General features: G+C 29.7%; 1 protein-coding gene across 5 annotated transcripts in view; it reads right to left on the bottom strand.

Moving 5' to 3' along the window:
- Positions 1–309: 309 nt before the first annotated feature.
- The window catches only part of LOC119080656 (ecdysone-induced protein 74EF), a 140,546-nt gene continuing 121,256 nt past the window's right edge, over positions 310–19,599 (bottom strand). For all 5 annotated transcript variants that reach the window (XM_037189073.1, XM_037189074.1, XM_037189075.1 and 2 more), the window contains 2 exons: positions 15,221–15,442; positions 310–5,517 (listed from right to left, as the gene is read on the bottom strand). In XM_037189073.1, the coding sequence (XP_037044968.1) occupies positions 4,973–5,517; positions 15,221–15,442 (767 nt within the window). In that variant the 3' untranslated portion in view covers positions 310–4,972. The remainder of the gene's footprint in view (positions 5,518–15,220; positions 15,443–19,599) is intronic.

Raw genomic sequence — 19,599 nt, 5'->3', positions numbered from 1 at the left:
GAGAACCCACTAAATGTGTATAGATGGTTTGTTCATTTAAAGTTATTTTATTTAAAAAGTTTTTCCTTTCGTTTAATAATATTTATCGAAATTGTTGCTGTGTAATAAATTGTTAGGTTTCATTCATTTTTTTTATTCTTTTTTAAAAAATATCACACCATATTTATAATTATGTTCATTTTATTTCTTATACAACAAAAACATTAATGTTGCACTATGTTATTCCTTTGCTGGATTCGAATTTTTAATTAAATTTTTTCCTCATCGGTTTTATTCACCAATTCGAATTCATTCTTTTAATTTTATTTGTTTGTCATTTTGTGTATATAAATTTTTTGCTTTTTAAATTTTTATGTCAATAATTGGAATAGTATAATCCATAAAGTTGTATTTTTCTCTTTGATAAATTGTTATGTACACTTTTAATTATTTTTTTTTTAATAAAAAAGGCTTTTTGTTTTGTATTTCGGTTTTCTTTTTTTTGTTTTGATTTCATGAAAAAAATATTTTTTTATTTGTAGGATAACTTGCGGCAGACCTATATAATGTCTTTACTTTATTGTATTTTTGATAAATTTGACAATTTAGTTAATCCATCCATAATATATTTATCCATCCGGTGTTGACACATATTTTGATCTTCTTTCTTTTTTGTTAAAATGTGAGCCAGAATTGAGATTAATAAATATTATGATGTTGGGGATATAAAATTTATTTAGTTTTTCTTTCGTTTTATCAAGAATATGATTTCAATACAACTTTTTTGTTTTGAGGTCCAAATGTTGTCCAAAAATTTTCCTATACAATTTTTCAGTAAAATTTTTCTATTTTTATGTTTTCTTTATTTTAAAAAAGTTTTTTTTCCTTAATCCAATTTTTTTTTCTTAAAAATGTGAATGGCTTTTCGATAGTTGCATTGTCTAAAATTCTGTTCGCTTTGTTCAGAAATTAATTTAAATAAAATAGAAAGTCGAAACCAATTCCAAAAAAAAGGTTTTCATTTCGATTTAAATGAAATCGATGAAAATTTTGATTTTTTTTTTCATTTTTGGGGTTAATTTTTAAGTAATTTTGCTAAAACATTTTGAATCTATTTTGGATGGTAAGATTTTCTTTTCTTAAAAATTGTATTTACACAAAAAAAAGTTGGATGACGGATTATTCAATTAAAAAAATTTTGCTATCGAGTAACAGTTTTTTTTTTATTTTTTTACGTTTGTTTATAAAAATGGATACAAAAACTTTTATTTAGTTAAAATGGTTTTTTTAATTTTAATTTTTATAGTAAATTCTACATTTAGTTAATTTTCATTTAAAAAATTTTAATTGTAAATTCTGGTTCAGATACATTCTGACAAAGAAATTATTTGAAGAAATAAACATTCCAAACAGTTTACTTTTGTCAGGTCTGATCGTCGGTAAAAAATCATATTCAAAAACGAAAATAAAGAAAAGAAACAAAATCAAAACGACTGATAATAAATTCAACCAATACACAATTTATCAAATAAACAGAAAATTAATTATTGACAAAATGAAAAAGCCATAAATTAAAATGAATTGAATTGGTAACAAACTACTATAGATCAACAATTGGAAGAAATGAAAAACAATATTTTGATAGAATTTACTTCATTTTTTTTGTACTGATAATATTTGCATTTTAAAATTTTTAACATTTAATTACATTTTGACAAACATAAGTTTGATAGAGAAAATTGTTACACTAAAAAAAACAGATTTTTTTTAGTTTTTAATTGAAACCAATTTTTCATTGAAAAATGTTTTTAATTCACCTATTCATAACAAGCACCTGTGAGTAAATCGTTCATTTAATACGGTCCCATTTTCAATATTTATAAAAGATTTTTCCGGTTTAAATCTCTATTCTCTAAACACTCCATTTCGTTTCCATTTTGCTTCTAAAAAAATTTCTTTATAAATAACGATATGATTTTCACTTAAATTTTTCTTTTTCTTCTCATTTTTTATTTATAAAAGAAATATATAAAATCAACAACACGATACAATTCCATCTTTTCCAACTATATATTCGATATTCTTTCTATTTCAAAACACTTTTCCTGTCGGTCAACATTGTTTGTCTCTCTATCAAACATATAATTAGATTTGATTAATTAATAAATAAAGAGAAAAATTGATTTTATACAAAATTTACTTTTATTTATTAGATTTTTTAATATTCGATTATATGTTTAGGTTTAGGTATAAAATGTTTTTTTTAAATTTTATTTACTTTTTATTCAAATTGAGATAGTTCATTTTTTGTTGTGTGGGTTTGTTGGAGGTTTTGTGGTCTATGAAAATATGATCATGGAAATGTTATAATCCCCTTTTCTCTCTTTCCATAGAACATTTTAGTAATTCATATCAATTTTGGTATTGAATTTATTAATTTTGTAATTTTATATACTTTTAATACCGTCTGAGTGAGTTTTAACCTAGAACTTCTACACACAAACATTGTTGTTTCATTTATTTATTTATTTATGAGAATTGCAATTACATTTAGTTTTTTGTTGATAGTTTATTATAATTAAAAAAAATTTACTTGTAGACTTTAATCAACTAACTTCTCGTTCTATAAATTCTCTTTCGATTTAAACTTGCTTTAGTTAACCGGTTAAAAAATAAACTCTTTTTTTATCTCCTCTTGTAGTTTGTATTATTAACACATTTCTTTTTTGTAATTATTTTTAAATATTTTTCATTTATATAATTATGCATTTAAAACAAATTAAAAAAAAAACAAAAAACAAAAGAAACTTTACTATTTTGGTTCATTGCACAGATATACATTATAATTTATTGTATTTATTGATTTTTCTTGTTTATATTTTAACTGGTTTTTTACTTCTTCTTTACTTTTATATTTATTCATTTAACTAATTCTTGTACGGATAAAAAAGTTTTCTATTTTTTCTTTCTTTTTAATTTTTAAATTTATTTAAAGTTTTTATGAGCAATTTTTTTTATTTTCTTTTTCTTTCATTTTGATCCTTAATTTATTTTATCTTTTTAATTTATGTCATTGTAATTATTCGATTCAATTAATTTTTTTCACCTTTTAAGTTGTCGAAATACTCTGCAGCCTATAGCGAAATATATATTCTCAATCTATTCATCGTCGTAACCTTTGAGAAACGGCAAGCGTATCATCGCGATGCAATCTGTTACTTTGTTTTACTTCTGTTGATTGAAGTATTGTCTAAGGTTTGATAAAATCTTTTACTTCATTGGTTTTCAATATTTGTTTCTTTAATGCATTATATTACCAATTAGGTCACTTATTTACTTCGCTCCCCAACAGATGATTAGCCGTTGCTCGAAAGTTTTTTCAGTAATTTCAATTCCACAAATTTAACGGAACAAAAAACGAACATTATGAAGTGCAACAGTTTAATTGACACAAGATTCACGTCTAGAAGCTAATGGTAGAAAAACAAACAAACATACAATTGAAATACTCTTAGCGGATGCGCATCAACCGTAATAATAGAACGGTTTGGTATCAAGTTGAAACCCTTGTGATACAGTTGTTCTCTTCAAATAGTTGTGGCAATTAGCCTTATGACATCACAGTTTTGTGCAATATGTCGAATATAGGTCTGATCAATATAATATTTGTGGATGTACTTCAGTCAATTATGTGCTATCTACGCCTGATCAACGTCCTGTAAAATGGATGAAATTGATTGGCTCGTCTTAAATTTCAGAGAAAAGATATCAGTTGCCAAGTGATCGATGTGTGAAAGACTCAATAGATATGGAACATAAGATATCAAGAACTGGCGTCCAGCGTATTTCAATTGGGAGAGTGTTGTTTATTAATCAATATCCAGAATTCGAAGGTAATTTAAGTTAAATGAGTAAGTGAAGCGAATAAGAAACATGTTGACCATGTGAAATGATGGTTTTTGATCTCTTTCACTTTGGTACAAACGAAAAAATTGAAGGAAGATCACTTGTAACACATTATCAGCCTGTTTCAGCAGTAGCGTCACAACTCTTATTGCAGCAAAACACTTTACCGGACGACATAATTTGGAGACACTTGATTAATTTTGTAACTAAAAATGTCCTGCGTTGAAGAATTTAAGAAGTTTTTGTAATTTTTTTAAACCGTTTTGTAAGGACCAAGAAGCGAAATTAATTTTAATGGCAAAAGTTTAGTAGCAGGTCACAACCACTTTTAGATTTTAATTTAATTTTAAATTTATTTTAGTTTCTAAATAATCGAAAGAAAGAAATAACTTCTCCATTCTCTTCCTAGTTTTATGTACATCTTACTATTTTTTATTCACAAATTTGGTAAGATAATTTCACAAACAATTCATTTGGCAATGCTTTGTAGCTGGTATTTTTAATTAATTTTTTCTTGTAATTAATTAAAAAAATACTCATTCCACGTTACTTCAAGTAAAACACGCTTAAGACAACTGTTTTTTTTTCACTTTTTTACAATTTTTGTTATCCAATTTAATTTTTCTTGTCCCTCTAGTATTTAGATCGTTTCAGTGAGTTACTGATGGTGTTCCGTTTTTGTTTTAGTTTTTTCGGATAGGACGAAAAGATTTTTTTTCTTTTTTAACTTAAGGCAGTGAAAACACCTAAAAATAAGGCAAAATAATAAGTTGATTTCCAAATAATATGAAAATTTTATTTAAAAAAAAACAGAGAACATAAGTAGAAATAAATATTTGCGTAATTTACTCTCTTTAAAAATATATTATTTTTGCTGTTGGCTATTTAAAAAAAATGTTTTGTCGTTTTTCATCTGGTTTCGCAGAAACACATTGAATTCTGTATCATCGATTCGGTTTCATTCATGAACAGTGGATCATCACTGGTCCACTTGACTGTATTTGTGAAACGAAATAATCAATTTAAAAAAAAAACTTTTCTCTTATTACATTTTCAATTTGAAGAAAACAACACAAACGGAAGATAATTACGCTCCCGAACAATCAATTTCAATAATGTCTTTAGGTACATCAACAAACTGATAAACTAATCTCTGACCGTCAACTTTGGCCAATATACCGCGCTGATAATAATATCGCAGCGCACGACCCATCGTTTCGTAATTCATATCCGGTTTATTTTTATGCAAACCCCACAATCTAGACACAGCCTTGGAGTCGACTAACTTGAATATACCCTTTTCGCGATTCGTCCATTTGATATATCGGGGACAGTATTCACGATCCTGTAATAGTTTCAACAAAAATTCCCATAAATATGTTGTTGAACCTTCTCGACTGCGTCGCTTCACGCCCATTTCCATTTTTGGCTTTCTTGGTTTCTTTAGTTTTCTCTGTGGAAAACCGTAATCCAACATGTACGACAGGTCTTCGTTTACACTTGATGTTGCTGCCTGTATAACGCTCTGTGGATGGAAATTCTGATGTGTACCACGGGGTGGTGATGGTGTCGGAAAATGTGATGTGTAACCTGCATTCATTAAGTGAGGGTAATAGTTGTCAGGAACGGGCACTGGAATGAAAGGAAAAAAAATAAATTAAAATATTTTTGTAAAAAAAAACGTAAAAAATGTGAAAGCGGTATGCGTCGCAGATAAATTAATTTTTGTTTGACTATATATTGATATGAGCTACGCTATCCCTAGATTTTTAATGAACAAATTCGATATTACAAAAATTTAAGTGTTCGTAATCCCAAATTAAATTATATCACTAAAGTGTTGAGAACTTAATGGTGATGTGTTGGTAACATTAGAAAATTAATCTTAAATCACGGTGAAACATTAAATCTGTTACATAAAATTATTGGATAACTATTTAGACAAAATCTTGTACTTCATTGGTTTTAACATTCACTTTACTATATAATACCACATTATTCATGTAGGTGAACGCTTATTTTTACTGTCGATGTCGATAACAGATGTCAAGAAAGAGTTGAACTCCATTTCACCTACTTCAGTGCTTCTAGTTTATTATTTTGATGATAAATGGTTGGTAAATGTATAGATTTATAAAAATGTAAGAAATAGTGGATCACAAGCTATGAATAAGAAATATGAGTTTTATATAAGCTGAAATCGTTAAATCTGATTAAATTCGGAAATGCCTTAACTGTCCTCTGCTTGAATCATCAAAATGAAAATCACTTTTCCCAATCCCATCCATGCGAATAAATCAAAATATGAAAATGTCATTCGTCTTTAACATTATCTAATATTTCGCTTTTTTTGCGAGTGCGTTTTTAAACAAAATATTTATAAATTTGTTGATTGGAATGGGCGATTTCGTATAGCATCTGACCTTGCAGCGACTTTGAACTTTGCAAATTTTATTTTTGTTGATAAAGAGCATCGAGAGAGAGAGGAAACTTTTTTTTGTCGTCAAAATGATTTTTTTTTTAAAATGACATGTGTAGGTATGTTTCGAGATTATAAATTTTTTTATTTTAATTCACAGCGACTAATAATGAATACTAAATAAATTTTAAAATAGAACTATAATTGACTGGCGACATTATAATAGATATATATTCCTATGTAACAAGTTTCATTATAAATATAAGTTGTGTACTACACGACCTACCATAATATCGATTTTGTTGAGAAACACACTTCTATTTAATGCCCATATATTTCTAATGACTGACATCAGCAATGACATAGTTTTAGTTTGTGACGTTGTTAGAATTAGAAATAGATTCTGTTGTAATATTAACGTTTGAATAAATGAAAACGAATTTTCTTTTCAAACGACCTTAATGTAATAATACGAATAACGAAACGTTTGTGCCGAAGAATCTCTACATAAAGTATATGACAGTGAGATTTTAAGTGTTTTAAATGTAGAAAAAATAACAGCTTAAAGCCAATCGTAAAGGAAGCGCACAATTTAGAAAAAGTAAATGTTGTGGAATCGATCGATATAATCTGAATCGACACAGCAACAAACAACGGCAAAAATGTATTTGATTTATTGTGTACATAAAGAGACGTACAACAAACTATAGTAGAAATGGAAACTGAACGAAAAATTGCGCTTATAAACTCAATAAAAAGATATTAATTCATCCGAACATATGCTCGCAGGAAATGATTAAAAAAATCAAAAATTAAATTGCAAATAATCATCACGTTTCCTCTTCGTATTTTGCTAAATGTAATATTTCGAAACCTGTTTTTATTTCGCGAAGATTTCCTCAGAAAATTGCAAGCATTATACTAACAACAGAATAATAAATTGTTTTAGACGTTATAGTACGACATTTTCATTCAATCTTTATAACATTGCCGCAGTAGTGCCCATTTACCATTCGTAAAAGCACATAAGCATGTATAAATACAAAAATATAATGTATCATAGAAGTGCAGCAGAAATAAATACGAAATTCTTCACAGCATTTAAAATAATGTGCATGGGTTTTTTTATATACAATTTGTTCGCGCAAATAACTTGTTACATAGGATGGACCATATATCCGGTTTATTAAGTAAAATCGCTATCATATACCATAAAGAAATTTAATAAAAAGAACTCGCACTTTCGGTTGCAGTAACGTTTTACCATCTACCAACGACAAACATTGATATTTTCTCTCCCATTTTTTTCATTCTTAAAATTGAACCGAATAGAATTGGGTAACCTTAAGTGTTGGCATTTTCTCAAGAGAAACAAAAGAAAAATTAATTAACGGTTAATGAATTGTTTCATTAATTGCATAAAAAGTGTTGAACCATCCTAAGACCTGTTTTATTCACAAGCCAAACGGTTTGACTACGACCTGCACACAATACCTTCGACTGACGTTGAAACGATCATTTGCGATGCAACACAATACAAAACGTTAAAAATCCAAGATCACTCAACGTAAAACATTGAACATAAAATAATATGCAATAGAAACCCTGGGTATCAACAAGCATTACAAATGCACATTTCTATATAATATGAAGAAGAAGCAAAAAAAAAAAAGTGGACTGTGTGTATATAAAATACACATTAATCCATATGTGAAACTGCATAACACGATTAGTTGGTGTCAGTGGATTTCTAGGGTGATCGTTCCGGCAGAAGGTCATATTAGTTATAAAACTCGATATTCTTCGCGAAACCTTTTCCTTTTCCTACTTCGTTGTCTTCTTCTTGTTCGTAAAAAATAAAAATAAAATCTTGAAGATGCACAGCGCAGCTTCTTGCTAATGTTAGACATTATTTGGTAAGTCAAACCATTTCCATTTCTATGTTTTTGTAAACTCGATTACGTTTTTTTTCCTCTAAAAGCGAAGAGTTTTGCCTGGTAGACGCGATTTATATGTTTTTTGTTTCGTTGTAAATTATTGCTGCTGCAGCAGTTTTATTATGTATTGGGTAGTGGGTACGAACGTGTGTATCTAAAATATCAACGGAATAATGTCTGTGTAGATGTTGTTTTATGCACATTGAAGAGCTACGATCGCGGATATGAAAATCATATAATTTAATAAATAGGCTCTGAAGTCGTTTGACTGCTATTGAACGATCGAAACCGTGTTATTGTAAAGGATGCGACTAGGGGCTTGGATTCTCATGCATGATTGCATGGTTTTGTAAAAGATTTTTCAGTTTTCATCAGGGCATTAAAAACTTACTCAAATATGATTGACCATTAAACCTGTAGAATGCATTAAACGCATCAAATGAACTAAAAATTGAGCTTATTTCAAGGAATCAGATTAATTTTTTTTATTCTGAAGCGGTCTGGATATAATTCAATGTTTTTATGTCAGTTTCTTCGTAACCTTTAAGAAACAAAAAACGTATTTCAAGTATCGTTTATTATTTTTTGATACGAAATCTTTTACTTCATTTGTTTCAACGAACATTTTACTAAATAAAATAGTGCTAGTCAGAGCGCAACGCTCATTTTTGTCATAATTATCGATAAAAGATGACTATTCCGTAATGCCTCGGATGAAATCATTAAAAAGCTTAAAACGACTGATTAACTTTTTTGAACGAAAGTCAAAAAAATGATTTAAATAAATCGACGTCTCTCACCATGCATTGCGTATATTCACTCTAAATTTATTTCTGAGTAGAAAAAAATTATCAATTTTCACTTTTCCGTTATTAAATTGCTTGGCAGGTCAAGGATAAGCACGTAGATTAAAAATAGCTTTTTTCCTCTCAATTATTAAACAAACAATTTCAGAGTGCATTGTACATTAATTACACATTCGCTCATGCACTGATAACAATACACAATCGACATGTAATAGTTAAAACATTTAGAAAAGCGAAAAATTGGCCGTCATTTCGATAATGTTTTAAAAATAAACCAAACATTTTATTAATAATAAAATATTGTAACTCGTGCGAATTGTTTTTTTCTTCTCTCGTCTAATTTCGATTAACATTAAAAATGCTTAATGATAATTCATCGTTCAAATAAACGAATAATCATTTTAACTAGTTGTATATATATTCGAAACGAGAAGATGATAATTAGTTGAGAATCAGATAAGAATCTCTCATGTATTTCTATTTATTTCAAATATTTTTAAATTGAAAATCATTTCGTTTAATATTCACTTATTTTTTGTGTCACGGTCAACACTATTATGTACCTACAATGACTATACACAGATAGTCGCGCAGAGAGCTCTTTTTTTTGATTGTATATAGATGTTGTAATTGCACTAAAAAATGCGGGCTTCGAGTACGTAAAATTTTCCACTGAAAATTTTCAAAAATAGTTTTTTATTTCAATTTTGAGAGTGTTGTAATGAATGTTATATTTTTGATCAATGTGAGCTGGTGTGATGGTTGTACACAATCTTTTTTTCTTAAAAATAGATTGATAAAGGGACATGTGATTATAACATTTGATAGTTCCTACTACAATAACTCTTCTAACGCATATCTGAAGTCGGTTTCATTTAAACCAAATTATTTAATTTCTTTTCTTTGTTTTAATTGCTATTGTTTAGAAAGCCAACTTCCAATCGATGTTAACACACAAGAACCGTCTGTGTTTTTACACTTCCATTTCGCTGAAAGCATGGAACATAAATAGACGACCCGTTTTTCCGCTGTTCTGATGGTCAATATTCTTTATTTTTAAAGAAAAAATTGTGAAAACAAACTAAACGAGATATTGCGAGATATCCCAAAATATACACATAATATACATCATAACTTTTCCGACTTCCTACTAAAATTCATGCAATTTCTGCTTTAATAATTTAATGGTAGTTTTCTTTCGCTCATTTATCGTTCGTTTTTTGCGTATGTTTTTTAATTTTTTTTTATTCAGCGGTAGACGTATAAATATTAACATAAACCCATATTAAAAGGAAGTTGTGTATAGGCCATGATGATTTCAACCGCAATAAATATAAACTTCCTTTCTTTGTTTTCGTACGAAAATCGAAGCGCTTCATTATAGAATGTATAATAATATGCAAGTACATATATTTTACAGGAGCAGCTACTCAATAAACGAGCGCTATATAGTCGGTCGTCTTTCGCCATAGGAAAATCTAATCTTATTTTTACATTGGATCATAGTCTTTGTGAGGAGCGAGTGTACTTAAAACACTATAGGAAATATACTGTTCAATTAATGGAAGCGAGTAACAGGAAATTTATGTTTATGAATTTTTCATTCAGTTAATGTGCATAAAATATAACGTAACATGTTAAATGATGTCAAGAACGACAAACAGAATAATCTTCTCTTCCTTCTTATCCGAATGAAATGTATAAAATGTACAACGAAAAAAATACACAACATGTTATCGACTACCAAAAATTGCAAAAGTCTTCTACCAATGCCTGAAAATCCAAATCGAATTTAAATCAAAACAGAAAAAAAAGGCAAAAAAATAAATAGAAAAAAAAAAACAAAACAGTTTTGTGCATGATCGTCGTCACAGAAGTGGTCATCGACACATCGTCTTTGCGCATACAGTGAAGGTCACGACAAAACAAACGGTATAGAATGCAACATAACACATAACACATATATCTTTTTCGGTGCGGTGGTTTAGTACCGATGCTATTTTATTTATGTTTATGTGTGCAAATATAAAATATAACAGAGAGTGGTGTTGTTGTTGCTGCTGTTGTTTAAAATTGTTATGTATATTCCATACCAATAAACGCTTTATACTGCTGCACACAACTGAGATGTATAAAAATAACCAGACTGTGCGCATTAGAAGGAGAAATGAAATATTTTAAATGAAATTGAACGTGAATTCTCTATATATAAACGAAAATAAAATTTATATAAAATAAAGAAGCAAAAAAAAAATTAATGATCAAAAAAAAGAATAGAAGTCTCGATAGTTGCAGAGAGTATTATATGTCTAAAGATAAATTTTATATATCGGGAAATTGATCATTATATTTGACCAACCTCCGTTGCAGACGAGCAATCGTGAAAATTTTGTGGCACATACGAATGAAATGATGTTTATAAAAGAAGTAAATAAAAAATTCTGCAATAATTTCTAAACAAAAGCCTTATCGATGTGGTAAAGAAATAAAATCAACTTTTGATTTCGCACATAAAAAACGTTTTCATAGATCTCATATGCCTCTAAAATAAATATTTGTCGGAATGTAGCAGAGTATTAATTTAGTATAAACGATTAATAATAATTCCACATTCCTTATAGTCTGGTTCGATATGGTATATGTATTGCGCACCATTTTTTATTGTAACGTATTTTATAGATGAGAGAGAGTTTTTATGCAAGAACTTTTCTTGAAAGAATTTTCAACCGAAGACGATCCTACCTAATTGTGGGCGTTTTGCTTCCACACTTTCATTTAGAATTTAAATATGATTTCTTCATAAAACAAATGCAATCTTTCGTGTTGATCTAGATACTGACAAGATATTAAGTTTGATGAAGAGATATGTTCGAGAGTTCTCTCAAAGAAAAAACGATCGAAATGAAGAAGTATGAAACTCTTATTCTGATCTCTGACGTATCTTCATAACAAACAAGGACCATAAAAAAGAACATTTTCTTATTCGACAAGCATTTAATGATTCAATTTTACCTGCGACCTCTCCATTTTAAATAACACATTTGTATATAATTCTAAAAGTCAGTTCACCACCCTTTACCATTTTTTTCTTCTTCCTTTCTATCCTAATTATATATGTGTGAGCACTCTCAAATCATTTCTACGAAAGCCATATATGAAGGGCGGTTAATATTGTTATATCTGATTTTGTATATATATTGTGCATCTTCTTCAAAGTCGCTTATAGCTCGAAAGTAGGTATGTACAATTCGTTATTTAGCCTTCCCACAAAATCTGTCTACATACACAAACAAATTTTGAATGTAAGAGTGGGTCTTATTAGAATTTTGAAGTTTAGATTTTAAATGAATTGGTTCGAGAGTAAACCAAATTGAGGAATTGAATTTGTGTCATCCATAAATCCGATTCTTTTAAAATATTAAATGAATCTGGCTCTCCTCACAATTTTTTGTTTTATATGACGAAAGGTGAAGGTGGTTAAATAATGTCATGAAAACTCATTTATGGATGTTCCCCACAAATGTTTGTAATAAACAAACATTCAGATTTAATTTAATAATTGATGGATTGCAATGTTACCGAGTTTTTTTGTTGTTGTATTCGAATCAACAATCACTGACGGCAACATTCAAAATGAAAATTTAGTGAGTCTAATTTTAAAACTTGATAAGATATTGCAATCACTATCAACATTTCACTTGCATGGTGTGTGAACGTTGGTTCGTTGGTGTGAAGAATCATTTTACCAAAAAAAACGCACTCATTTCGTAACAAATTTGAAAATCCTAAAAACACCGAGCACTTTATTATCGCTTAGACACACAATTATTTTATCATCTATTATACAATTTAGCAAAACAAATTTATAAATGTTAATATAAAACTTCCTCAAACGATTTCTTTTTAGCGCAATAGCAAGGCACTGTAATGTGCGTATATGTGTGTAGTAGAGTAGACGTATATATTACACTTTATATTGACAGATTTTAGAGTTCTCACTATCGTAACACTTGGTTGAAATGGAAGAAAAAGTTACGACAAAATTTAGATAATAAAAATAACCTCTGTTGTCTGGTCAAAATAATCTTTGATTATTTGCAAATTGCAAATAAAGATTTATTACTTTTTCATATATGAGAAAAAACCGGCAAGTATGTTTGCGAAAATGTGATAGCGGATATAAAGTCATTGGTTCTGTTTGTTTTAACAAAAAAGGTTTAAAAATCGTCGACCTTTCAGAAACGGATAATCATTTGTTATCACCATCAATGGGAAAAATAAGTACTGACCTCTGGCAATTGGTCACTTATATGGGAAGATGTATGTTAAAACTAGTGAAGTACAAGATTTAAAATGAAACACGATGAACAAAAGAGATAACAGATTCAATTATTATTATCGATACCGATTGAGGAAACTGAACCCGTTGCATTTTGTTTGTAGACTTCAGTTCTAAACTTTGTGAACACACGTATACATATATATGAAGAGTTGAAAGTAATCTTGCACTAGATGCAATAACCCATCGCGACACGTTTGTAGAAGAGTAACAAAGTCGGTAACTCTGTAGGAAGTAACATTTATCATTTATACTTGAGTCAGCTCTGGGTTTCTCCGAAATTTTGCTCCGAATTAATTCTTAAACCATGATCATGAATCATCTTCAGGAAATGACAAAAAAGTGTAAGAGAAAAACAGTAGACTAAGATTTATCAAGACAAAAGCAGTGCTTCGTGAGTTAAAGAAACATGATACGGAACTAAGCACGGCCTACATTTTGCCTTTAATCACGCCAATATTATTTATCCAATGGGAGCATCGTCGTTAATTACGATTCTAAAAAAGTTAATAATTTTATGGGGCTATTTAATTTGCAAATGAAAACTCATTTTGCAATAAACATTGTATCGTCTGAGGATTTGGGTCAAGCAAAAAATTATTTGAAAAAAAAAACTCAACGTAATAACAGTCGAACAACAACCAGCTTTATTCATCAGTCTCTATCTCTGTTGTAGCGAACATATTTAATCTTGTTGAATGCATGCTCTTTATATGAATTTAGCAATTGGCTTGTCAGTATAAATTACTTGTTATTTGATCTATGCAAAAAGACTCTTACGGAACGTTGAAGTTCACACAACTTTTTCCTTTTATTTTTCTTTTCATCGAAATGTCTTACACATTGATATTTTCTCTATTCAGGTTTGCATACATTTTACTACAAGAAAACTCGAAAATAACATTGAAAATGAAATCTCAGCGGAAATCGTGAATATAAGCACGCGATACATGTACGCTCACAATATAGAGAAGAAGAAAAAAATAAGAGGAAAAGTAAAAACAAAAAAAATTGTTTGAATACGAGATGCATTTAGCTCTCGATTCAGCTACTTAAGTAAATTATAGATCTATGCGGAATGAGGTTTAGTGTGAAGTGGATGCATTGACTTTTATAGTGTTCTACGGAATGCAATTTTTCTATTTTAAAAACAGGAAAATTATCCGTTTCTATAGCTTTGTCAACTTAAACTATATTTTTCATTACCCTTCTCGCAAAAATTTAATTATGAAAATATGAAAAGTTTTACCGCAAAAGGACATTTGAAGACAATATGTTGATTATAGGACATGGATTTCTTGTATAATTATTATCAGTCTCAGCAGCCAATTTATCAACTTAACCACAATAACCGCGTCAGTAAACTCGTTTATGTCAACAAAATTAAGAGCTTAAGTTGCGATCAACCATGAACTTGATAATTATATTGAACAAATGGAAGGGGCAGGTCACTAACTCGTTCCACTTCTAATCAATTGAGTAATGTTTCACAAAATCAAGCCTCTTTCAACAATCCGTGAGTCACCCTGTCAAATAATTTTTCCGCAAAAACTAAAAATGAAATTAGATAATCGAAGGCTAAATATAACTGTTGTTTAAATAAAATTAAAAGAAAAAACAACATTTTGAAATGGAATGTATGTGATGGCGGAAGCAACATGGTTTACTCGTGAGAACTGACTATTTTTAAATCAAACACAAATTGACGTAAATTTATTCAATCTTTTTGAATCGGTTCGCTGAAATGTGCTCATTCTCTCCAATATGTGGTTGGTTCGATTTTTTTGTTTCTTTCTTTAAAAATAAATTCATTTAACATAATCGGTGTACTTACATTGTACATTTCTGTTGTTCCAAAGATTTCTAAGTGGAGGTGAATTGTGGTAAAAGTTTGGATTTAAAAATGTGCCAGGTGGTACATGACTGCTCTGCTGTTGTGGACAATGCGATGTCAATCCGAGGCGTGCTTTCAATTCTTCGCTGCATGGTTGACCTCCGGAACTTGAACTATCTACATCTGATACGCCACTATCGGCTGGACTTGGCGGGAGAGAACCTGGAATTTATTTATTTTTCGTAAATTAAAAGGGCAAAGACATTGAATGTAGATGCTAAATCCGAAAACGGTTGCTATAACAGCCATTTTTGCGAAAAATTCGACTCATAAGTGGTTTGTTGATGATGCTATTCGGTTGTTTAATTTGTTTTCAAGTAAATCCGTCAGTAAAATTAAAAGTGATTTCTAATGTTACACAAATTCAATTGTCAAACGAAAACCAAAACATCTGGATCATCTCCATTGTAATGCTGATGAGAATATATATGGTCGTTTTATGAAATAGTGAAATTTTCCCACAATATTACCATTTCCAAAAATATCATGTGCCATTACAGTGCAAAAATGAAAATAATAAAAATTGATATTATGCTCAGCTGAAATCAAAAATTAACAAAAGAAAAGGATTGTTGATCAAGGCAAAAATATTAATTTTATTTATATTTTTTTTTGTAATATAAAAATATCATCTGCCCGCATCCCATCCGGCCATCGCAAAAGGTAAATGCATTACAAACGTACATTTCGGTATCAGGAATTTATATTCTATAAATTTTTATTTTTGATCAATGGCACAATGCACCTGTGTATCAAAAATATTATGAATTTTCTATTTTTGAAATGAAAAGATGATCCTTTTTTTCGTACACACACATTATAGTAACGTCGTTTGATTGATTCCCAATACATGAATCGTTAGCGAAACTTAAGAGTTTTTGGAGCGAAAGTAATAACAACAACAGAAAAAAGAGTCTGGGTCTAGGACATTTGTATAAAAAACAACAAAATCCCTTTTTTTTGCTTTTATATCAAATATTTCTACTGTCTGGTCTGGGCTATAGAAGTTGATGTTGATGAAAACCACGCATTGATAAACATCCTTTAAACATGAGTTTAGCACTCAATATTAGGCGATAGGTAGACGTTTTTACAAATTTCAGACAATGCCGCAGCAAAAAAATCATCTATTACGAAGGGGTCAAAATGAAATTCACATGCTGTGAAATCTGTGAAATAATATTGTCCTTAATTTATTGAAGTAGAGTTTGATGCAGAAAATATTCGCCAGGTATAAAAACCCCTTCATTTCTCTTTGTGCATTTTTCTAATGCAGTTTTTAGATTAAAAAAGGTGAATTTTTGCGTATTGTGTCGTTGTTTGCATGCAGCTCGGATGCAACAGTTTGTTATTATATACATGGGTAGACATGAATTCGTTTGAAAGTAAAACTTCACGGAGAGAAATAAGGACGCTTATTGTGTTGAGGAAATAATGTTTTGAGCTATAGTTGTGAAATTGGGTCAACCGTTGAATAATTTTTTTTTTCTTTAAATATTAATTCGCTATAGTGAAACTTTAAACGTTTTATTACATCAATCGAAATCATTTTTAAAGTCTACAAGGAAATACACATTTCTTTGTTCAACATCCTCTTCTTTTAAGGATGTTGAATCTTTAGAATGTTCTGTTCGTGTGAGAAACAAATTAGCCTTTTAGAAACGACAAACATTCATCTGTTACTTCTAATGTTTAAAGCATATCACAAAGTTTAATGCACACAATCTATTACTTCATTCGTTTAAACCGTCATGTATTTTTGTCGTTTCTGTCGATGGTTTTCAGAAGGTTTTTTGGTCGAATTGCGACTAAAATCACGCGAACTTCGATTACTCGAAACCGTTACTTAATTGAAAATGTTCGCCACAAAAATGACAATATTTATAATCATTCAACGCAACCCGATCCTAAGCATAACCGAAAAAGGGGTTACAACATCTTATACATACAAACACCTCTATTTTGAATATTTAAAAAAATTTATATGAGGTAGCACATGAGGGACAAGGGTGTTTCTATGATTAAAAATTTCTCACGAAATCTTCGTTTCATTCATGACCATAGATACATTATAAGTTCCCTTCCCTAGTTTTACTTTAAGACGAACTATCCTTTTGCATAATACCCCATAAAGCACACATGTCTAGTTTATATTCCAAATTGATTCATCGCTTGACCAACGGTCAATTCTAAGCAAGTCGAACAAATACAAAAAAAAAAATTAGTTAAAATAGTGCGACGCGCATCAGGGCATCGTCTTCCTTTTTTTTTTGTTTGTATATAATTTTACGTGTGATTTCAAAGGGTTATATGACGTGGATGTTTATAGATAATCAAATGTTATAAATGAGGTAGAAAACTGAAGACAAAAAAAATTGGATTTTGTTTTTATAAAGCGAATATTAAATGGAACCAGTTTCCTTTATGGCTTTTTTAGTGGATTTGGCGCATTAAATTAAATATTTTTGTTTGGACGGTTATAAAATCCGAGGATTATAAGTGGAAATTTATTTCGAAAATTATCGAGCAGTTGCTGGCCCAAAGAATGCATTGTCAATCCATTCGTTTTCAACGCAGACAAAACCCCTTTTTCACCTTTTCCCTACAAAAGTAAATTTCATTGAGCATATTACAATTGCAATCTGTGCGTATAAAAGTACCATGACACAATAATGTTAGATTGCGTCCGTACATCACATAACATAATCAGTTTGAATAAAAACACCCGCACCTATTGATCCTTTTGTAATGTTATTTACCCAACTAATAGAGATGTCCATCTGCCCACAAGATCTTTTACACAACAGTATTGTCAATAATCCTTTCAGCAAACAATAGGCTACAATCTTGCAAATCTAAAATCCATTTGAATGGTTTTTGCAGACGGTACACTGCACACAAAAGGGCCAAATATTTATTCAAACACACTCAATGTGTGTATATTGCATTAGCTTGCATAAAAGTTCCATTTTCGTGGCATACACAAAATATTCGGTTTTATTTCCATTATTTTTCATAAATAATGTGGAAAATTAAATTATTTCAACTTAAATGCATCTGTGTCATCTATATTCGAAAATATATTGAGTGTTTAGTAACTTAACCCCTTTTATGTCGATGTTTATTGTTGTTGTTTGTGTGGCCTGTGCCGTGTCTCTCCATTATGCTGTCCTTGCCAGACGCAAAGATCGATCATGTTCAAATATATTATGATGTGTTGAAAATGTTATACAAAAGTGCAAGTTGTCGAATAATGTAACACAATGTGTGTGCAGATGAGTCATTCTAACAAAATGTTTGCATATTTTTTTATGAATATGTGAACATGCATTGCATGCGTTGTATAATGTTTGGGCTTTTAGGTGATTTTGATGTATCGAAAAATAAATTTTGATTTTAACTTGAAAATTATTTAAACTTTTTGAGAGTACTAGTCAAGGTGCAACGGTTGTAGAATATTCTTTTGTTCCACATTGAATCAGAGAAATATATTTGGCAAAAAAATCGTTTGACTATAATTCGTTGTAATGTTCACTATAAAGAGAATGAACTCAAAAAACGAAATGATATCAAACGAGGAATAAAAACTACGCATTGAAATTACCCGTTCAATTATTCATCACAAAATGAAATATTAACCAAACCATATTTCCATAATATTATCTGTTGGCATTGTGTACCTATCAAAAATGTTCATTTCTCATTTTAATCTTCAATTCCGGCTTTTTCCACGTTTTTAACTTCCTTTTATCCACTGCCGTACGGAACAAAAAAACTATTTCCTACATATGTCTCATATACTCCACACATTCTCCTCGAAAACCTACTTTTCAGTGACTGTAGTATTCGAGTTTTTTTTGTCCCTTCACTTTCTGGTTACATATCAAATGGATTTGCTGTATGCAAACCCTTCAGGTATACCTTAAATGCCATTAATCATTTTATTACAAAAAACATCAAGGTCAGTTAGGGTCAGTGCTCATTGACCAGTTCTTTCCTTATTCTATTCACATATTCATCCTTTTGTCCCGCCAATGTGTTGGACATTCAATACGTGTACGAGTATCTAACAAACTGAAATGCAGAAAATAATCATCTTCTGCATACGAGAAGGTTTTTTGGTATTGAAATATATTCATTCTATTAAAATGGTCACTGGTCAGCAGCATATGATAATTTCTCAGTGCGTTCGAAGGGAAAAATGATAGGAAATAATTTCAGAAAAGAACATAATGGAAAAGGGTTTCAAATGACATGTTGTTGAGGTACATTTAAATCTTGTTCCGTGTTTAATGAGGTGATTTTTTTTTGTTGGGTAT

The sequence above is a fragment of the Bradysia coprophila genome, unplaced genomic scaffold (genome assembly GCF_014529535.1).
Source record: "Bradysia coprophila strain Holo2 unplaced genomic scaffold, BU_Bcop_v1 contig_350, whole genome shotgun sequence".
Taxonomy (NCBI): Eukaryota; Metazoa; Arthropoda; class Insecta; order Diptera; family Sciaridae; genus Bradysia; species Bradysia coprophila.
The sequence above is the reverse complement of the archived record's forward strand: the minus strand, read 5'-3'. Positions and strand labels throughout refer to the sequence as shown.